This window comes from Astyanax mexicanus, chromosome 16 (genome assembly GCF_023375975.1).
Source record: "Astyanax mexicanus isolate ESR-SI-001 chromosome 16, AstMex3_surface, whole genome shotgun sequence".
Lineage (NCBI taxonomy): Eukaryota > Metazoa > Chordata > Actinopteri > Characiformes > Acestrorhamphidae > Astyanax > Astyanax mexicanus.
Genome location: NC_064423.1, coordinates 15938040 through 15956761, shown reverse-complemented (window position 1 = coordinate 15956761; position 18722 = coordinate 15938040). Strand labels below are relative to the sequence as shown.

The 18722-nt window shown below is 36.6% G+C and overlaps 1 protein-coding gene across 2 annotated transcripts in view; it reads right to left on the bottom strand.

Annotated features, from left to right (window-relative positions):
- The window catches only part of lama3 (laminin, alpha 3), a 28060-nt gene that overhangs the window by 2332 nt on the left and 7006 nt on the right, over positions 1 to 18722 (bottom strand). For both annotated transcript variants that reach the window (XM_022669628.2, XM_022669629.2), the window contains 27 exons: positions 18124 to 18282; positions 17767 to 17963; positions 17475 to 17591; positions 17205 to 17359; positions 15957 to 16098; positions 15734 to 15833; positions 14734 to 14850; positions 14458 to 14628; positions 13522 to 13673; positions 12021 to 12209; positions 11752 to 11900; positions 11483 to 11645; positions 11012 to 11139; positions 10723 to 10861; positions 9370 to 9474; positions 9054 to 9205; positions 8151 to 8265; positions 7512 to 7655; positions 6587 to 6717; positions 6109 to 6243; positions 5737 to 5935; positions 4382 to 4491; positions 2777 to 2957; positions 1819 to 1974; positions 1400 to 1565; positions 994 to 1124; positions 137 to 230 (listed from right to left, as the gene is read on the bottom strand). In XM_022669628.2, the coding sequence (XP_022525349.2) occupies positions 137 to 230; positions 994 to 1124; positions 1400 to 1565; positions 1819 to 1974; positions 2777 to 2957; positions 4382 to 4491; positions 5737 to 5935; positions 6109 to 6243; positions 6587 to 6717; positions 7512 to 7655; positions 8151 to 8265; positions 9054 to 9205; positions 9370 to 9474; positions 10723 to 10861; positions 11012 to 11139; positions 11483 to 11645; positions 11752 to 11900; positions 12021 to 12209; positions 13522 to 13673; positions 14458 to 14628; positions 14734 to 14850; positions 15734 to 15833; positions 15957 to 16098; positions 17205 to 17359; positions 17475 to 17591; positions 17767 to 17963; positions 18124 to 18282 (3897 nt within the window). The remainder of the gene's footprint in view (positions 1 to 136; positions 231 to 993; positions 1125 to 1399; positions 1566 to 1818; positions 1975 to 2776; positions 2958 to 4381; positions 4492 to 5736; positions 5936 to 6108; positions 6244 to 6586; positions 6718 to 7511; positions 7656 to 8150; positions 8266 to 9053; positions 9206 to 9369; positions 9475 to 10722; positions 10862 to 11011; positions 11140 to 11482; positions 11646 to 11751; positions 11901 to 12020; positions 12210 to 13521; positions 13674 to 14457; positions 14629 to 14733; positions 14851 to 15733; positions 15834 to 15956; positions 16099 to 17204; positions 17360 to 17474; positions 17592 to 17766; positions 17964 to 18123; positions 18283 to 18722) is intronic.

Genomic DNA, 18722 nt, shown 5'->3' with positions numbered 1-18722 from the left:
TAGTGAAGTAAAAGTGGAATTAGGAAAAATAATACTCAGCAAAAATAGTACTTAGATACAGTTGTGAAGTATTTCTACTTTATTTCTATTCATCTCTGCAGTAAACGCTTTGGTATCAGGTGTGTAAAGGCATCACCTGTCACATGATGGAAGGTGTGATCACACAGCGTTGATGGAGGAGTGACTGAAATGCTGTAATCTCCTGCTCCGTCATTCATCTGCACCACCATCTACCACAACACAGCCAACAATCCATTTAGACGACCTTTACACAGGATTCAGGGGCAAATAATGAAGCTACTGTTCATTGCTTACTAAAATATGCATGTTTATAAATTGATTACTTTTTATAAGTTTACCATGTTAATCATTCACTATTTTAAGAATTACATAATTTTTTTATTTATTTATAGATAATACTGATAATTTTTATGGGGGTTATCTGTTTTATATTATTTTGACAAGCAATCTAGAAGGATTTGGTTTCCCCTTTTTAAAATGTTAAAAATATTGCATTTAATAAAGTTATAAGAAAGATACAATTTTACATCAAGGTAGATAACTATATAAAAAAGTGTTATCTCAGGGGTCGGCTTGTACAAGTTCTGAGGTGCTATCACGCGTGTACCCGGAATACGTCATCTAGCCTGGTGCCACCAGTGCGCTGTCTACTGTGGGTGGTAATGATTATGACTGGTGGTATCTGGCTAGAACTGGTCATGCCAACAGACAATCACATCCATATGAAATGCTGATTCCACAAACACATCCTGCAGGTCAGTACAGCACACAATAGCTTTCATGGGACACGATACTAATCCCTGTACCATGGCAAGTCACTGTACAATGAATGTTGCATAAATACATAGTCATTTTAGATATTATACTATATTCTCGAATTCTAATGTATTATAGAATTAAATAAATAAGACAATACATTTTTTTACAATTATTTTCAACAGGACAGATATTAAGAAACTCACTGAGACTTACCTTGGACTTTTTCAGAAAAACACTGAGGCTGTGTCCATGATGGCCTCTGCTGTGGAACAGTAAGCCGGTGAGATTTTCTGGGCGAACCTCAAATGTGAGGTTAAAATCAGCACCCAGTATAAAGTACTTCTCTGCAAAATAATAAAAACACAGTATAACAGTAGTAATAAAAGTCTTCTACTATACAAGAAATAAAGGTAAAGGTAAGATACTATTAACAATATTGTTTCACTGAGGCCTAAACAGACCTTTTTAAATTTTATATAACTTTTTTTTTAATAAGACTTTCATAAATAATTTGCACGATTAGCAGTTCACTTCATATAGCCTTTGTCCATATAATACAATGCCTTATAAAAGTATGCTTTATGCATTTTACAGAGAAACAAAATTAAATGAACCACACCTAAAGCAGCATGAGATCCACGACCAGCGAAATATGCCCCCTTTACTGCTGCACCATCAAAACATGGGGCACCACCATGATTAACAGCTGGTTCTCCTACCAGAACTTCATAAAACCTGACATCACGGATACAGCCAATCACACTCTTCTTAGGGAAGGATTTCTCCTGATGAAGAAGTAAGCAGGACAAGAAGTTCCATTACGATTCGTTTAATGCCAGGATACATGATCATTTACTTAAAAGTTTGGAATCACTATTTTTAATAAAAATTACTAATTGGTGGCAGAAAAAAAAAAATCTTATTTGAGAAGTGCAATTACACAACCTCATACTATGACAGCTTTTGGTCATTTTTTTGCTAAGAGTCTGGTAGTCTTTTTTTGTCTTTTTGTCTTATCAGATATATGTATGTACTTACATGATTTCTGCTGACTGACTGAGCCAATCCAGTTCCAATGTAGGCAGGCGCCTGTAGCCCCAGAGAAATCCCTTCATCCTTCTGCAGCCGTCCGTCTGTCACCCGAAAGCCATCCACCACAAGGTGAAATGTGTTCTGCTCCATACTAAACCTGATCTGCAGAGATAACACCACAATGAAGATGCTCTCACACCTTATCTGAGACTTCTTTACACTGTAGCTGTAAATCTAAAAACTGAAGGGACACATTAGAGCAGAGTTTAGTGTTTCCCTGCTGTAACACCTCAGAATAAACTTGGTAATGAAGAAAGAAGAGAGTCAGATGTGCAAGAGAAGGAAACCTCTAAAGAATGGATTGACAGGTGGTGGCTGCTCCAAAGTTTTACTAACCAATCAATGAGTTTTAAGCATAGCTTTACATCTTGCTTGTATTAAAATGAACTTTTCTACCCTGCTAAAACAAACCACGTCATACTGATGGACAGGCAAAGTTAGGCCTTGTCCAATTTCACCCCTTGCCCCTACCCATTAGTTTATGTGGTATAGACAGGTAAGAATAAGCATTATTATTATTCATATAAATGAGGAAACCAGATACTGGCTCAAATTTCTGATGGAAAGTTCTCATAAAGCTCAACCCATCGTTAGTTCAAGACTAAAGTCCTGGGCTTCAACAAAAAGAGAAAATCAGTTTGCTGCTTACGCTGCAAGTAGAAAGGGGCAAGTGGGAAAGGCCTGCCTTGACCAGGAGATCAGCACAAGCGAAGTGGCTATACCAAGCCGAAAAATAAAGATATTTTATTGTGCATTATGGAGCCAAATGCTTCAAACTATTAAGATTTGATTCAGGTTTTTGTCAAAATGTATCAGTGAAGTCTTCCAGCTTGTTTTAATCAGTGTATGTGCAATTCATTTCCAAAACAATACCATCCCAAACTTTGTAAAATCAGTAGCATACATTGTGCCAGTCGCCATTATTAATCTTCTTTTGATAGTGGATCAGTCCTCCTTCTCCAACGGAGAGTTTGACCCTGCCACCCTCCATGAATAAAACCACTCGAGAGACATCGTGCTTGTCTGCGATGTGAAGCAGCAGACCATTGGCTGACCTGGTTTGCACGTCCAGGGAGAAATGAGGTCTGGGAAAAATACAAAATACAACCAATTTTAAACCATTTCAAAGTTGCATTTATTTTATATAAATGTCCGTATACACTTTAATACTATGGACAAAGGCATTGTGATAGCAAGTGATCAAGAGTACCAGACTTTGCACATGTTTGCACTACAAGCCAAGGAGTGGCTATCTTTACGGTTCACATTCAGAAATGTAAGTGATCTGTTTCTGTGTGTAATGTGAACGAATCTGTCCCTGAAACGTCTCACATGCGCACATTGATACGTGTATAAACGTTGCCTTCTTCACCAAACAAGAAAAAACATCATATTTGAAAGACGACTCGTAGCTTTATAAAGGGAAATGGATGTGTTAGCAGCTCATGTATGGAGCAACTGTACTTTGTCCGAAGTACATGCTCAGGTCGAGGAGGAGAAAAAAGGCCAGGCGGTTTGCTTTTGCTGTTTTTGCAGCTATAGCTGCACAGCTGCACCAAGAGATGTGCGGGTACAAGAAAAAAAAAAACAGATCTGAGCCACATCAATCAGAATCACAAATCAGATATAAATCACTTAAGCCTGGTAATGAACGAAGTGAACGTAGCCTTTAAAACACTACTGCAAGGGTCTGACTGCATTCTTGATCAGCACCACACCTCATCCATCCCCACCAGTTTATACCCCTCTAGCCCACATTTGTCATTAAGCATAATGCCTATTCAATTTTATCTGCTCTAGATAATCCTATTTTATTTGCATTACTTCTCTTCAAAAACAAGCAAGCTCCAGGGGCAATTCTAGGATCAAAGGTTAAGGGAAGCTGAGCACCCAACAAACCCTGCCACACCGCCTTCCCTTAAAAATTGGCCTGCAAAGTGGGACGTATCAGATGAAATAGAATCATTTAAATTAAAATCAGACCCACAAACTATTATGCACAGAGTACAGGTCTGTTACTTTAACTTTAAACATCTTTTCTGCATATTTTCTTACATTTACATTCTCTGTTATATATAAGTAAATAAAAAAGCGTAAAGCAACTCAAAATTTAATTAGAATTTTTCAAGGCATCTGCTCATCCTACTCTCACTTTACTCTGGAAAATGTATGCAATATCCATGACTGATTGTCTGTCCACACACACTTTATTTTCTTTCTTAAAATTTTGTATAATGATGTACTTTCTTAGATTTTGACATTTTTAATTAATCAGAGACATCCTTCGGTTTAAAAACAAAACTTAATGCTTTCACTTTTAGGGGTGCTTCAACAAGTGATGTCCTGGACAAGCTGTATGTGTGCTTTACATCAGTGTTAGCAATTTCTGCAGTTTAATGTCTTGTAGCCAAAAGCACTAACCAAAAAGGGGTGTTCACAAAACATTTGGACATAGAGTGTATAATGCTCATACGCAGGGTTTACACAGTTCTCACTAGAAAAAGCTTACCTAAAATTGAGCTCCGCTGGACGTATGTTGTATTGTAGCTGACTTCTGGCATTGAGGTGATATGCTTGGATTAAACTGGCTGGCTTACTACAAACTTGCTGAGAAAAATCCTTTCATAAGAAAATGCAGAAAGTGTAAAAAATCATTTTTTAAAATCATTTTATACATTAGTAAGAAATAGCATGTTTCTGCAAGCCAATGAACTAGTGGTGCACTCACAACCAGATAGCAAAAGATAGAAGTGTAAAGATACAGAAGCAGAATTTTACTGGCCAGATAAGCACTATAAATATATAACACATATATAATTTTTTATTTGGTTACAGTGTAAAAAAACATGATCACTTTGTGTTGGTCTATCACTTAATATATCTCAATATCTCAATATAATACATTTAAGTTTGTGGTTGGTAGGTGACAAAATGGGAAAAAGTTAAAGGGGTATAAATACTTTTTAAGGCATTTTACTTGTTTCTTTTGGATACCTGCACCTGCTTTGCTCCATTTTGCCCCTGTGTTTTATCTTTAGCACAATCTATGTCCCTTGTGTTTATCATTGTTCTCTGCCTTGCATTTTTTACTCTTTTTTCACAGGAGTAAAAGATGCAGGGCGTGAACGGGAGTTGTTCAATGTAGTCTGGGATGATAAAGCAGACACAGGCAAAAAGGACTATGAGTCATTTAAAACCATTCTATACTTGTACATGGTTTTAATGACAAAAAATAAAGTTAAACCTTAGTGGATATAAATACACTAGAGACAGATAAGAAACACCTGGGGAGTTCTTTACAAAAGTACCAATTGGCCTTATATAATATTCAAATTTTCTGAGACACTGATTTTTGGGTTTTCATTGGCTGTATGCCATAATCATCAACAATAAAAAAAAGAAACGCTTAAAATAGATCACTGTGTGTGAAATACATCTATAAAGTATATGAGTTTCATATTTTGAACTGAATTACTGAAATAAAGTAACTTTTTTAATGTTATTTATTTTTTTTAGATGCACTAGAACATGATGCTGAACTCTTAGCAAACCTTTTAGTGAGGTGAGCGTAAAAATAAACATAAATGTGCTTTTAGTTGGCTCTATGGTGGCTCTCTTCCTCAGTCGCTGCATTGTAAATAGCAGCAGTCTGATAGGCAGCACTGCCAGCATTGCTCAGTTTAAAATCATTCTGTCTTTTATCTTATTCTTATTTTTTATTTCTTATTTATTTTTGTCTTGTCTTTTTGTCATATTTTCTGGCCAAATATTTGGTGCATCTCTATTCAAAATTCTTAGCAATGTACAGTAATATACCGTAATGTAAGAGAACAGTGTGTTACTGTTTGCTGAACTTGATCAGACCTTTAAGTGGCTTTTTGCAGCTTTTCTTTCTGCCTGAAACTCCTTCATGATGTCCAGCCCATTAACTGTCCCTCTGCGTCTGAGGCCGCTTTTCTCAGTGATGGCCAGAGGAGGGCGCTGTGCTGGACATGATATTAAAGACACAGCTCCTGCCTTATTGAAACTGCTCAAATCAGCTGGGATGTAATTGCTCTCCAATCTAGATAGAATGGAAATAATGGGGGAAAGGTCATGAATGGACATTTTTTCTAGAGTAATTATCTAATCTATCTAATATTATGAATCTGCTCATTATTAACTAATAAAAATGCACACACTCTTCATATAGTAATATATGCATCTAAAAATGAACTAAAGGATGCTGTTATTTACCTCCTCATGTAAAAGTTCCTTAGGCAGCCGTTGAAGGTTTCTTTTCCCAATACAACATTTATGTCAGCGGATAAGGCATCTAAGGGAGGTGTCTGTATTTCTGCGCTGTCCGAATTATCGATAGTCAGCTCCATTCTGAAAGGGAATGTGTTTTTAATGTTTTTTTTTTTTTTAAGAAATATACTGAATAAACTTTTGAATGAGAAAAAAAAACATTATACACTAATTCGCCAAAACAATAAAATCACTGCCAGGATAACTAAACAACATTTATTATCTGGTTTCAATGGCACCTGTCATTAAGATGTGTTAAAGCAGGAAAAACTTCCCGAAATGCAAAGTCTCATTCCTGTCTCAACAGGGAAGAGCAATGGGGATCTATACAATATTAGGCAGGTGGTCTTATTGTTAAGGCTGATCAGTGTGTTTTATTCATGTACACAAAGCACATTAAATGTATGCCAAACTCATGTGTTACCCAGTGCTGTTCCTGAAAGCTGTCACATAGTGCCACCCTCCCTCATCATATCTGTTCTTGGATTTCAGAAGGTTTGCGCCATCTTTCATCTCCACATGGCCGTCAACCAGAGCCAGCTCAAATCCTCCATCCTGTGGATGAAAAAAAAACACATAGTGAGTAATCACACGTTACTGCTCTCTATTACAGTGATTCAGTTCATTTGAAATCATCTTGAGAGGTTTTGGACCTTCTGCTTAATTGTATAAACACTGACTTGATGCTAAAACCAGGTCATTGATAAATAATGAGTTTGTCAGTAATCAGATGTCAGTGTGTCTTTGCTATCGTAATGACGGGAAAAGTATGCCTAATAGGGGTATGCCTAAATACATACTAAATACTAATTCTTATAATTAATCATGTTTTGGGCGTAGCGTGAAATAAACCAATTTCAAGGGTGCTTCTTTTCTCTCTTAGTTTCCTGTGGAAACTAACCTGTGTGTTCACAATGTGAAGGTGCATGAGCAGGTAATTTAAGTAACATAATGAACTATATTTTATGTTGATGTACAATGAGTGGTATTTTATTTTGAAGTCTGTTTATTGTTGATGTAAAAGTTTGCATAGCTGCCGACTGGAATGCGCTGTGGATTTGTTCACTGCTGGGTTTCCATGTGTGCTTAACACTGGCAATTCACTGCCAAAATAGCAATGAACGTCTGACTATTGACGTCTGCCGAAGTTGTAATCTGTCAGTGGTGCACCTGTGTTTTAAGCTGCCAAGATAGCAATACGCCACAAATTTACCTGAACACACCTCATTTCCAGACCTCTACACCCATCGGCATAGAGATATATTTACAAACTCTGTTGCTATTTAAACTACACAAACACAAGGCGTGAAAATAGAGAGTTTCCTAATCAGAGTTGATGATTTACTTACCTTATTGTCAGTGTGTGCAAGCAGGACTCCGCTGTTCTGGGTGGATTTGAACCCCAGTGAAACCATAGTTCCTGTGTTGGACTGGGTGATGTTTGGAGCAAAAGCAAGAGAGCTTCCCAGCTCCATAGAAGCTTCTCGCAAACCCTAAAACACCACTGCATTAGTAAGGATCTCCAAATATTACAGACCGTCAACAATTTAAAACAGAAATAGAAGGCGGGGGCGTGTGTGCAGTGTTCCAGAACACATAATAAACTTAAAAAAACATGGACCATGCTTCTATGTGGAGTTACGACTAGGGCAGCGTCTCACTTTGTCTCATGGTATCTAGCACCGAGTCCTTTAAGCTTTGAGGTGGACCTTTATAAACATCAGGCAGCCTTGAGCACCTTTGACTCACAGGCTGGTTTACCATTCATCCTTCCCCTTCCTTAGGGCATTTTTTGCTTGGCAATGATGTTTTAAAAATGTTCTGATCTATCCATCTATCCACAGTTTGGTTCTCAGATTTATGGCTCAAAAAATAACCAATTAATTCCATACAAGCTTACAGCAAGACACCTAAATAGGTAATTACAAAAATGATTTCATAAATGGGAGTTCCAAATCTTACTGAATGCTGTTTTAAATAGGACTCACCAGTAAATCCTCTGGACAACCAGGGACAATTCCGACTTCCTCTATGAATCTGACGTAAATATCCACTTCAAGGCTTTTCAGGCATCCTCTCACAGGTGGGTGGGTGATGTTATGCCTGCAATCAAGATTTCCCAATAAAAACAGAACAATAACTCATTTTTACAAGAAAAGGTGACCTAACTTTAGAAAAACATGTTTTTTTGGAGAAAGTACATACTGTCTGGAGCTGTGTAATATATTTAATTAGTACAGAATTAGATTTTGCTATTAATACTAATGCCATTGAGAACAATAAATATAGAGTACTATACGTATATATGTATTTGCCTCTTGAAAGACAACAGGTAACAGCTCATCATCTATGTTGAGGTAAAACTGGCCCCAGGGTCAGAGCAAAGGTGTTTGTCAGGGGTGAAATTTTGTATGATTCCAGATCTCATTTGTCCTGGTCTTCTTCTCAGGCACTTTGGTAGCCCAAAGTTACATTTATAAGGTCCTGCAACCAGTGGCCCTGCCTTGTCATGCTCTGATTCGCTAATCCAACAGGACAATGCTTGTCCGCATACAGCTTGACTTGAAGACCAAGATGCTATACAATGGCCATCTCTGCTTCTAATCCAAAATTTGCAGGTTTTTTCAAGCTGCATGGTATGGATTATTGCAGAGACATCAGGCATTTAGTGTTAAACCTGTATTACACATGCATTACAAACTCCTTGTAATGCATACATACACCCATCAACAATTTTTGTGTAAAATTGGTGTATTTATTGGCATCCTTGGTGTCTTAAAGCTGGTTTGTTTTCAAGCATTGGCGAAATCCTGGAAGGTTTAATCTTTTCATCATGTCCCTATCACAGAATCAGTGTGAGACAGTCTTTCAGGTAATCAAAATCTCATTACCTTGCTGCAATCGCTGCTGGAATGCCACCTACAAAAGCTTGAGTGTCTGCAGAGTGTAGAGTCCCAAAATCAAACCGAACATTGACAGAATATGGAGCAGTATCTACAGTACGGCTGTTGTCTTCGAGAATTCGAATTTGTTGGTAGTATTCCTGCAGGAAAAATTAAAAACACAGAGTTACTGAATGAATGGCTCCTTACAAGTCACAGCGGGATTTTGAACAGATAATTAATTCTTAGGATGTAGGTGGAGAAATCTAGCATATGCTAAGTAAAGGTTGGTGAGCAATGGTAGCTTTCGGACGGCAGTACTTACCAAAGGGAAGACTTTTTTGTCACTCTTTCGAGTTAACCTTTGGTCTCCTTGCGTAACCCGCAAAACAACAAAGCCTTCCTCCAGAGTAACAGTGAAATAGGAATCCTAAGGAAAAACAAAGTATTTATGTCTCAGATTTGCTGACATAATTTTGATCAACTGGGTAAAGAGTATCTGCAAAAGGGCAGGTCTCGGAGGATGTTCACAAAAGTGGTGTAGCTTCCTCTTACGCAGTGATTAGTAATATAATTTGTATTTTTCATCATGAATAATAGCAAACTCAAATTGTATTACCCACATGTAGCAACAGAGGGAGCTCTCCACAATGCAGACAGTGCTCACAAGATATTACAAGGCCAGAAATAAAGGTAGAATAAGGTGAGCTCAATAGAGGTAGAGGTAGAGCGAGTTAAAGTATGTTGAGCACGGTGAGTGAGGCAGGCTGATGTGGAGCAAAGTGAGGTGGAGTGAGTTAGAGTGAGGTAGAGGAAGATAAAGTGTGGTAGAGCCAGTGACATAAATTTTCATCTTATATTTTTCTTTGGGATTTTTCTAACGTATCTTTCGTAAACCACCCTATATAAGCAGGTCCCTCAGTCCTATGAGGGGAGAGAGCAGGAATATCGAATTGGGCAACATCTCTCTCCAGGGCTGGCCTAGGACCATCTTGAAGATATTGTCTTAGTCTTTGTAATAAATAATTGTATTACACCTAAGGCAGTGTCTGCGGTGTCTTCTACCTCATCTTCAAGCATCTTCACAGCAAAGAGACAGCGATAAACGACACCAGATAGGAAGGTAGAATGAGTTAGAGCAAGGTAGAGTGAGCTAGAGCAAGGTGAAGCATGGTAGAGAAAGATCAAGTGAGGTAGAGAGAGGTAGAGCAAGTCAGAATTAGGTAGACTTAAGTAGAGCAAGATACTGTGTTGGGAGTGAGGTAGAGTGAAGTACAGCAAGGCAGATTGAGGTAGAGCAAGACAGAGTGAAGTAGACTTAAGTAATGCAAGATAGTGTGATGTGGAACAAGGCAGAGTGAGGTAGAGCGAGGCAGAGTGAGGTACAGTGAGGCAGAGTGAGGTAGAGCGAGGCAGAGTGAGGTAAAGGTCCACAGTCAATGCAAACACTAAACTACTTCTTAGACTGGGAAATATGAGGCAGCCAAGGCAACGGGCGAAGAACTCTCACGGAGCTTAAACTAATTTAAGATCTTAATTTATCAATATCAGGATATCTAAAAGTTTGTCCATATAGGCAACATCTCATAATAGTATAACTTCTTATAATTAATTAATACCGGTTCTCTTTTATTTTTTTTAAAAAGCTGAAAGCTATCTCCCATGGGTTACAACTCACCTTGTTACCCATATAAAACAGCAGAGCATTTTCTTGTCGACTCAGGAGGAAGAATTTGATAACTTTGCTGCTGTCTTGTACGTTGATCCTCCCGTAGCCTGTGCCATCAAAATACTGTCCTATCTGACGGATCTCACCTCTATAACAGAAAAAATTTCTGTAAGTACTGCATTCAACAATAACAACAACAACAACAACAACAATTGTAGAATTAGAACAGTTACACCGCTGAAATGGTTTTCTAAATATAATTTACATTTTTTATATAATTTATCATATTTTCAGGTACCTTAGACATCGGTCTGTATTTTTTATGTTGACAGCTTTCTGGAAGTTGTAGAGGCCAAGGATATATTCATTTAATGTGGAAAATTCAATGCATCCTGTAAAGCCTGGATATTGGAGCTCCTTTGGTGGCTGAATGTAGAAAAAAAGTACTGATTATTTCCAAACCAGGAGTAGATTCTCATAAGGATTTTTTTTATCGTATGTATAAAACTTAGTTCTTGTGAACAGAAAAAAATAGTCAGGGCTGTAACACACTTTTTAACTTCAATATTAATAGACAGGTCTAATCCCATGTAGCTAAATAATTACTTTAGTACAGTAGTGAAGTTCTTCTACATTGTTACTAAACATCTCTGGTCATTTGTTTATGTACAGTATATTATATGCAAATAAGGGTTTTGTAAAATCATACACTTCATTTTTTAAAAAGTGAGAAAAAATATGTTTTTTTAAACATCTTATGTATACTCACAGTGAAGTCATTTGGATAGCCCCCGACATACAAGACCACCTCATCACGGTCCAGGTCCAGCAAGCTTATAGTTGTATTAGCTTGACTTGTCATCGGCTGCAGCTTTCTGGGTGCAGAGGAGGTGTAGGTCTCTGTGAAGATGACTTCTGCATCCTGGTAGACTCTGATTGAGTAATAAAAAAAATCCAAAGAATGCACAAAAGACACTGAATAAAACACAAAAATCTCATAGATTTTAGATAAATATCCAAATGTTATTTTGTTTTTACCTGCGGAAGTCCACTCTATCCATAAATGAGCCATTAACACTGGACCTGGTGATTTCTTTGGTCTTTATTTCATGGATTTGTCCCCCAAGTTTGTACACACAATAAAGCACACTGTTCCGAATCACCAATCCAACATAGTCCTTCTGGGTCTGTGTATAAACAGAGTGAAAACAAAGTAAATCACATGCGATGAAAGGAGGTCTGGAAATAATATGCACATTGCAGCCTGTTACATTCACAGCGTCACTTGTATCAGTGGTGAACCTTACATTCTTGTTTCCCAGGTAAAGGACAAAGAGATTGTCTTCCTCCTCTGTGCTCTGGCGGCGTTTGCGAGTGTCTACTTTGGGCCGGTGGATAGTCAGGTTGAGGGCTGTGAAGGCTCGTAGATCTTCCAGGTTTTTGGGTGGACGCAGCTCAACGTGGCTATCACCAGAGAACAAGATGGGACCCCTGATCTAAAGACGCAGAGAGAAATGTCAGATACTTCAATTCAAAACAGTTCAACAGTCTGAACAGAAGGTTTTCCCTAAATTCTCACCCATCTGTTAGCCATTTCCAGTTTCCATTCACTATCTAGGACTCACTCTACACTAAAAATATCTTGTTTAAACAACATAAAACTCTTGCATAACAAAACCAAAACTACATTTGGCCAATCTAACTACAATTTATAATGTATACATTAATTTATGTACACATACTGAACATACTGTATGTATTGAAGAAGCCAAACTAGTTTTATATGTTTATCCATCTAAACTGAACTGAATGTATTTAGTTTAAATCATAGTTGTTACATATTTTTTTTATTATTTTATGTAATTTTCGCACTATAAGATGCATCATTTAATTTTCCCAAAAATCGCCAGTACGACTTTCTGGCTGTAGCCTGCTGCTAACCCCGGCTAGCACTGCTGGAGCAGCATTTGCATTATCTGCTAACCATGCTAACCATGCTTTCGTCATTTATAGGTGAGTATTATTGGCGTGTAGCCTGCTGCTAACCCCAGCTAGCACTGCTGGAGCAGCATTAGCATTAGCTATTATCGAACTGTAGTCTGCGCGTTTTCCATGTTAAAACAAGATACGTGGGACGAACCGCTAGCTAATATCGCCCTGGCTTACTGGTGTTACACCAAAATCTGTGACCATCGAGTTGTGTGAGTTGCGTAGAGGGTGCTAATTCTCAGTTTCTGTTCATTTTCATACAAACTAGTTTAAATACAACCAAATGTTTACAGGGGAATTACCATCCCTTCACCTTTTCAGCCAAAAAGAGCATTCAAGACTGGATTGGACAGAGTGGCCTTGGCATAGGGCCAATCAACTCTGATAACTGCTGTCAATGTGACTATATTATTGCTCTGCATTTTTATACAACGTGCAATTATTAGATGACATATATCAGATAACATACAGTGTAAATACATGCATTTCTCATGGCTTTGTCTGTTGAAGGCAGCAGAACAAGAAAAAAACGTGAGTCGGAGTTTCTCACGTAATCTACGTAAAGTGCTTGTGCATGTGAACAGAAACTGAGAAATAGCACCCTCTACAGCTCTGTCGGGCGGCATTGGTGGAAATCTGGAAATTTAAGCGTACTGTAAATAAATTAAAGTGCTTTACTCACCTAAATAAAGAGAAAAATCTGTGTAGATTAACATCCAGCGCTCGTTTGACTTAAAAACGTTTTTTTTTGTTTTGCCTTATAATCTGGTCTACCTCATAGTGCTAAAAATACAGTAATTTTCCAGGGTCAGTACTCACTCTGTTGGCCATATCTCTGGTCTTTTCGATCATATCCTTGATCCTCATGAGATTGTCTGACATGTTGGTTGTGTTTGGAACTTGGCTGCTCTGCTTCTCCACCTCTGCGAGTGAATCCGTGAGCTCAGGGAATACACTGTTCAGTTCATTTACTGAGAAGAAATACATCAGCATTTGGTTTAGAACAATTGTTTTAGTACTTCTTTAAAATACACTTTCGGTTCTTCGGTTCTTCTTCTACTTAACCCAAGTATTTTTCTACTTAGGGGCTTAGTCTGTCTTATTGGAGAAAATATGGACCATCTATGGAGCCTTAAGCCTAGTCTTGGACTGAACAATATTCTGAATTGATATTGTTCTTTGAAAGTACAATATATATAATAATAGTCTATAGGATTAGTCCTGAACTTGGTTCAGTGAGTGAGTGTGAGTGCCTTAATAAGATCATTATCAAATTTCTTAAGTTATCTGATTATTCAAAATGGTCAAGTAACCAGCATAGTAAACTGCCTACTCTAATTATTTAGATCGAATTAAGAGCTTGATATCCAATTTTAAAAAGTGTGGTAAAAATAATTTATTATGGGTGTTTTGGGCTTAACTTACAATAGACCAATCAGTGTGTAAGTGCACTTTGTCTTTGGCAGATTGCTATTTTAATGCTTTCTGCATACATTAAAAAATGTATTGGAACTGATATACAACAAATGCATCATCAATAAAAAGTCACGGCAGGAAGTTTGAAGCTAGAAATTATTGTCTATAATCTGAGTGCACTTAAATGTGTTAATTGATTACTGAAAAAATATGAATTTCTGAATTTGAATAATTATTAAGTGCATATAAACGCAGTGTCAGCTCCTTTATATTCTTGTACATAAACAAATACAAAAATCAATCAAACCATCAATCATATATAATTTTATAAATTCTTACATGTATTATTGACATCGTTGAGTATATTATCCAGGTTTGAAACTCCACCGGTAATGCGGATCTTATCCAAGTCCTCAGTGATGTTCTTTAACTTTGCATTAGTGTTGGACACAGTGTCGTTAGCAGCTTGGACAGCATCCTTACTTTCATTTATCAGTGTCGCAATATCATCTGAAAAAAATATAATATAATCTGTTAAAATGCAGGTATTGTCTGGAAAATTAAGAAAGAGTTCATTTATAGTAAATGTGAATGTCTCTTTGTTCCATAGCTCACCTCTGTTGATTTGGTTCATATTCTTTACAGTAGTTTGGAGCTCTTCGTTCATGCTCCTTTCTTTGGCCATTGCCTTGTCCAGACGGTCTTTAATGGTATCATATATCTGTGTGGCCTCTTTAATTAAACATGAAAAAAGTAAATCATAAAGACAGAATTAGCTTGATGTTATTTTAAAAAGCACATGAAATTATTTTTGTACAACCAGTTGGTACAAAAAAAAATGCAAACTAATAAAAAACTGTGTTTTTAAGACAGTATAAACACCAGATATTTTCTAGCGTCATTATATTTATTAATATACATCATTTCCTGCATTTCAGGTCTGCAGCACATTCCAAAAAAGTCTGAGAGGGCAACAAAAGGCTAAAAAAATACATGTTACTAAAAAACCTGGGAGCAGTTTGCAACTACATTTAATTGACTGAGTATAAAAAGAAACATTTAGTGAGGAAGATTCTCTAAAAAAAGCAAAAGGGAAGTGTGTCAAAAAATTAAACATTGGATGCTGGTGATCTTCTGGCCCTCAGGCAGCACTGAAACAATGACATCTTCTCTGAAAAAAAAAAAAAGACAAAATGGGCAGTACAAGAGGTGGTCAAAAATTAGCAGGGTCTAAATTAGTAAACAGCAGCAAGAGAAAGAGAACATACCATAAACTAGTAACAGTCAGGTGATAATACACAGGCAAGGAGGTATCAGAGGGCAGGCAAAAATTAGGGTCGAGAAACAAAACAAGATCATACACAAATGAAAAATCACAGACAAGGAAATAAATGTGTTTTAGAGTGGATAAACTGATAATACTAAAGTGGAGTGAGGGGTTTAAGTAGTGCAGTGAGCAGGTGTTCAGTATTCAGGTGATTGGCTTCCTGGAGGTGTGTGCAGTGTCAAGTGATCATAAGAGTCAGTGTGTGGTACATCCAAGGTATTGTATTCTGGAGACTGTGGAGAGTGTGGGAGAGACAGAAGTGCTTTTAGCACCAGGCGAGACACTGACCTTTCAGATTGTTCTCAGCTTTCTCAGCCTGGTCAAGTAAATTGTTTGCAGAATTCTTCAGTTCATCAGCCGTCACTGTCAGATTTTGAGCTTTCACCTCCTGTTCAAAGTAAAAACAATAGAGTTTGGTCACAAACGTCTAATTAAACTCATACAATGATTGAGTAATTACATTGATTTCTTATTGCAGTGTGCGTTATCCATCTTTTTATCTAGTACTCACTGCTAGAGCCTCTTCTGCAGCTTTATGGGCTTCATTTGCTGCTGCTTCAGCCTTTTTGAGAGCATCAATGACATCTCTATAAGCATTGATGGATTCCACTGCTTTATGGACAGCTGAAGAGTTGGTGTAATTCAGCATAGACCTACAAAAATATATATATAACAGTTATGCTTGTATATATCTCTCCAAATGTACCGCTATAGCCTTTCCTAGATAGTAAACTTTATTTTTTTTATGTTAGTAACGTTTTTTTTTTTATATAGTAACGTTTAAATAATTCAGCATCTGTAAATATATAAATTAATCAGCATTCAGTATAGGCAATATACACAAAAAGTCATTTAGTATCTATTATAAATGATCTAGTATAAATTGTTCTTTATCTGTAATAAATAATTCTAAATTTACTATAAACGATTCAGTATCTGTCATAATCCTTTCAGCATCTAGTATAAATGATTCTGTATCTACAAAAATGCTTTAGTATCTATGATAAATTATTTAATATCTTCCATGATTTTTTCAGTGTTTCTTTAGAATAAAAGATGTTATCTACAATACATGATTCAGTATCTAGTATATATCTACTTTAAATATTCAGTATTTACTATAATGAGTCTCTTTTGATACATTATTTGCTATCTAGTATAAAAGATCCTGTATCTACAAAAATGTTTTAGAAAATGCTTTAAATGATTTAGTATCTATAATAACTTACTTAATATCTTCTTTTTATCTTTTCCGTGTTTCTTTAGTATAAATTACTTAGTATCTACTATACATTTTCAGTATTTACTATAAGGATTTATTCTCTTTCATAAATCATTGGGTGTCTAGCATAAAAGATTCTGCATTTACAATAAAAGATGACGAATTTTACTATAAATGATTCAGTATCTACAGTTAATAATTTAGTATGTACACTGCATGTGTTGTTCTTTACAGTAAATGATTTAGTATCTACAGTGCATATTTTTGTTGTTTACAATAAATTGTTATTCAGTATCTAAAATAAAAGATTCAGTACCTACAGAACATGTTCTGGTCTTTACAATAAATAACCCACTATCTGTAAAGGTTTTAAAGGGTTAAAAGTGTAAAAGGTGGTAAAGTCATGAACTATAAAACAGATTTATGGAATAAAATTGAGCACAGAGAATTGTGTCATTGCACTGTTACAAATAATTACTCACTATGTAAGTTGCCCTTTCTGAAATACAAACCAAAGTGATTAAGGACTAAACTTGCATTTGAAAATGCATGGCAAGATTCATGAGATCCTGGGCATGTTCCTCTGCCTCTCTGACGATACCCTGCAGGGCTGTGGCTTTGGAAAGCTCACTGAGTTTTAGATTTAAATCTGTTTCTGCTCCGTCAATCTCTGCAGCAAATTTTGCCAAGTCCTGAAACAGGAAAAAAATGCAGATCATAGACAAATGACTAATACTGAGAATGAAAATGCTAGTATTGTGAATGTGCTATAAATATGAAAAGTTGCTAAAAAAAAGAGCTTTTTACATTCTTTATTTCTTCCATCATCATCAGAACCTGTATTATCTCATTCAGTGCTCCTCTAATCATCGCCAAATCAGCAGAGACAATATGTTTTTCTTCTTCCATCTTCGTACGATGTTTCTGGGAAATGTAGGATGGTGTGTTTTAATAGATTAGTTTTAACATCATAAATTACTTCACACAAGATAATATACACATACAGTATTAAAGAATGAAATGATATGAAAAGACCAGCCTCAACAAGTGTGTTCTGGATTTTATCCAGTATAAATGTATATAGATGCAGTTTAAATACCAGAATGTCTGACAGGGTTGCCTCACTCCCATCATTCATCTGTTTGGTCTTGTTCACAGTTTTCTCTGCCTGTTGCAGAGCTTCCTCAAGATCTTTAAGATCAGCAATCTGGGACATGAGGTCTTGAGCGATTGCATCAGCAGCAGCCAGTGTGCTGTTCAGGGGATTTGTTAGATTCTTCATGATATAATCTAAAACTGCGGAGAGAAATGATGTTAAATCATAAGGCGTTAAAGTGTAAAATCCATAGACTTTATACAATAATTAACTGGAACACTTATTTTGTGAAGCATTCATCTGGAAAGGCAGTCAATGGACAAATATCAATACATCAACCAAACAATCAAAATAACCCACGTTTTTGAGCTTCCTCCAGCTCATCCCCAGCCAATTTCTGCTGCACATCACAGTTTTGCTTTCGCATTTGTGACACCATCTGTCTCGCTTCCTTCAACATCTTCACAATGTCCTTACTGGGTATGGTGCTATTAGACAATTTCAGTTGATCCAGGAACTCTAGACAGATAGATATAATGTTAGCAGACAGGCATAAAGAAATAGAATAATACTGTAATTTATTTTCAATAACCATATGTAATTTAAATGTTTGGGATCTTTAGTTGCCGCAAAAATAACATACCATATTTTTCGCACTATAAGGCGCACCGGATTATCAATAAACGTCTATTTTCTGGTCTATTTTCATACATAAAGCGCACTGGATTATAAGGTGCATTATGCAACACTAGTAAGGAACAGGGGTGTCGCCATGTTTTCCATCTAATTCAGCAGATCTTGCTGCTGGATGGCGATGATGGGGAGGTTAAATTAAATAAAGCTAAGCTAAGTAAACAAAACTGTAGTAAAAAAAAACATTTGCTTTTAAAGTCAAAAGAGCAACACAGATTCTGAAACTGTTTATTTGGGTGAGAAAAGCAAGTCAGTTTATTTACAGC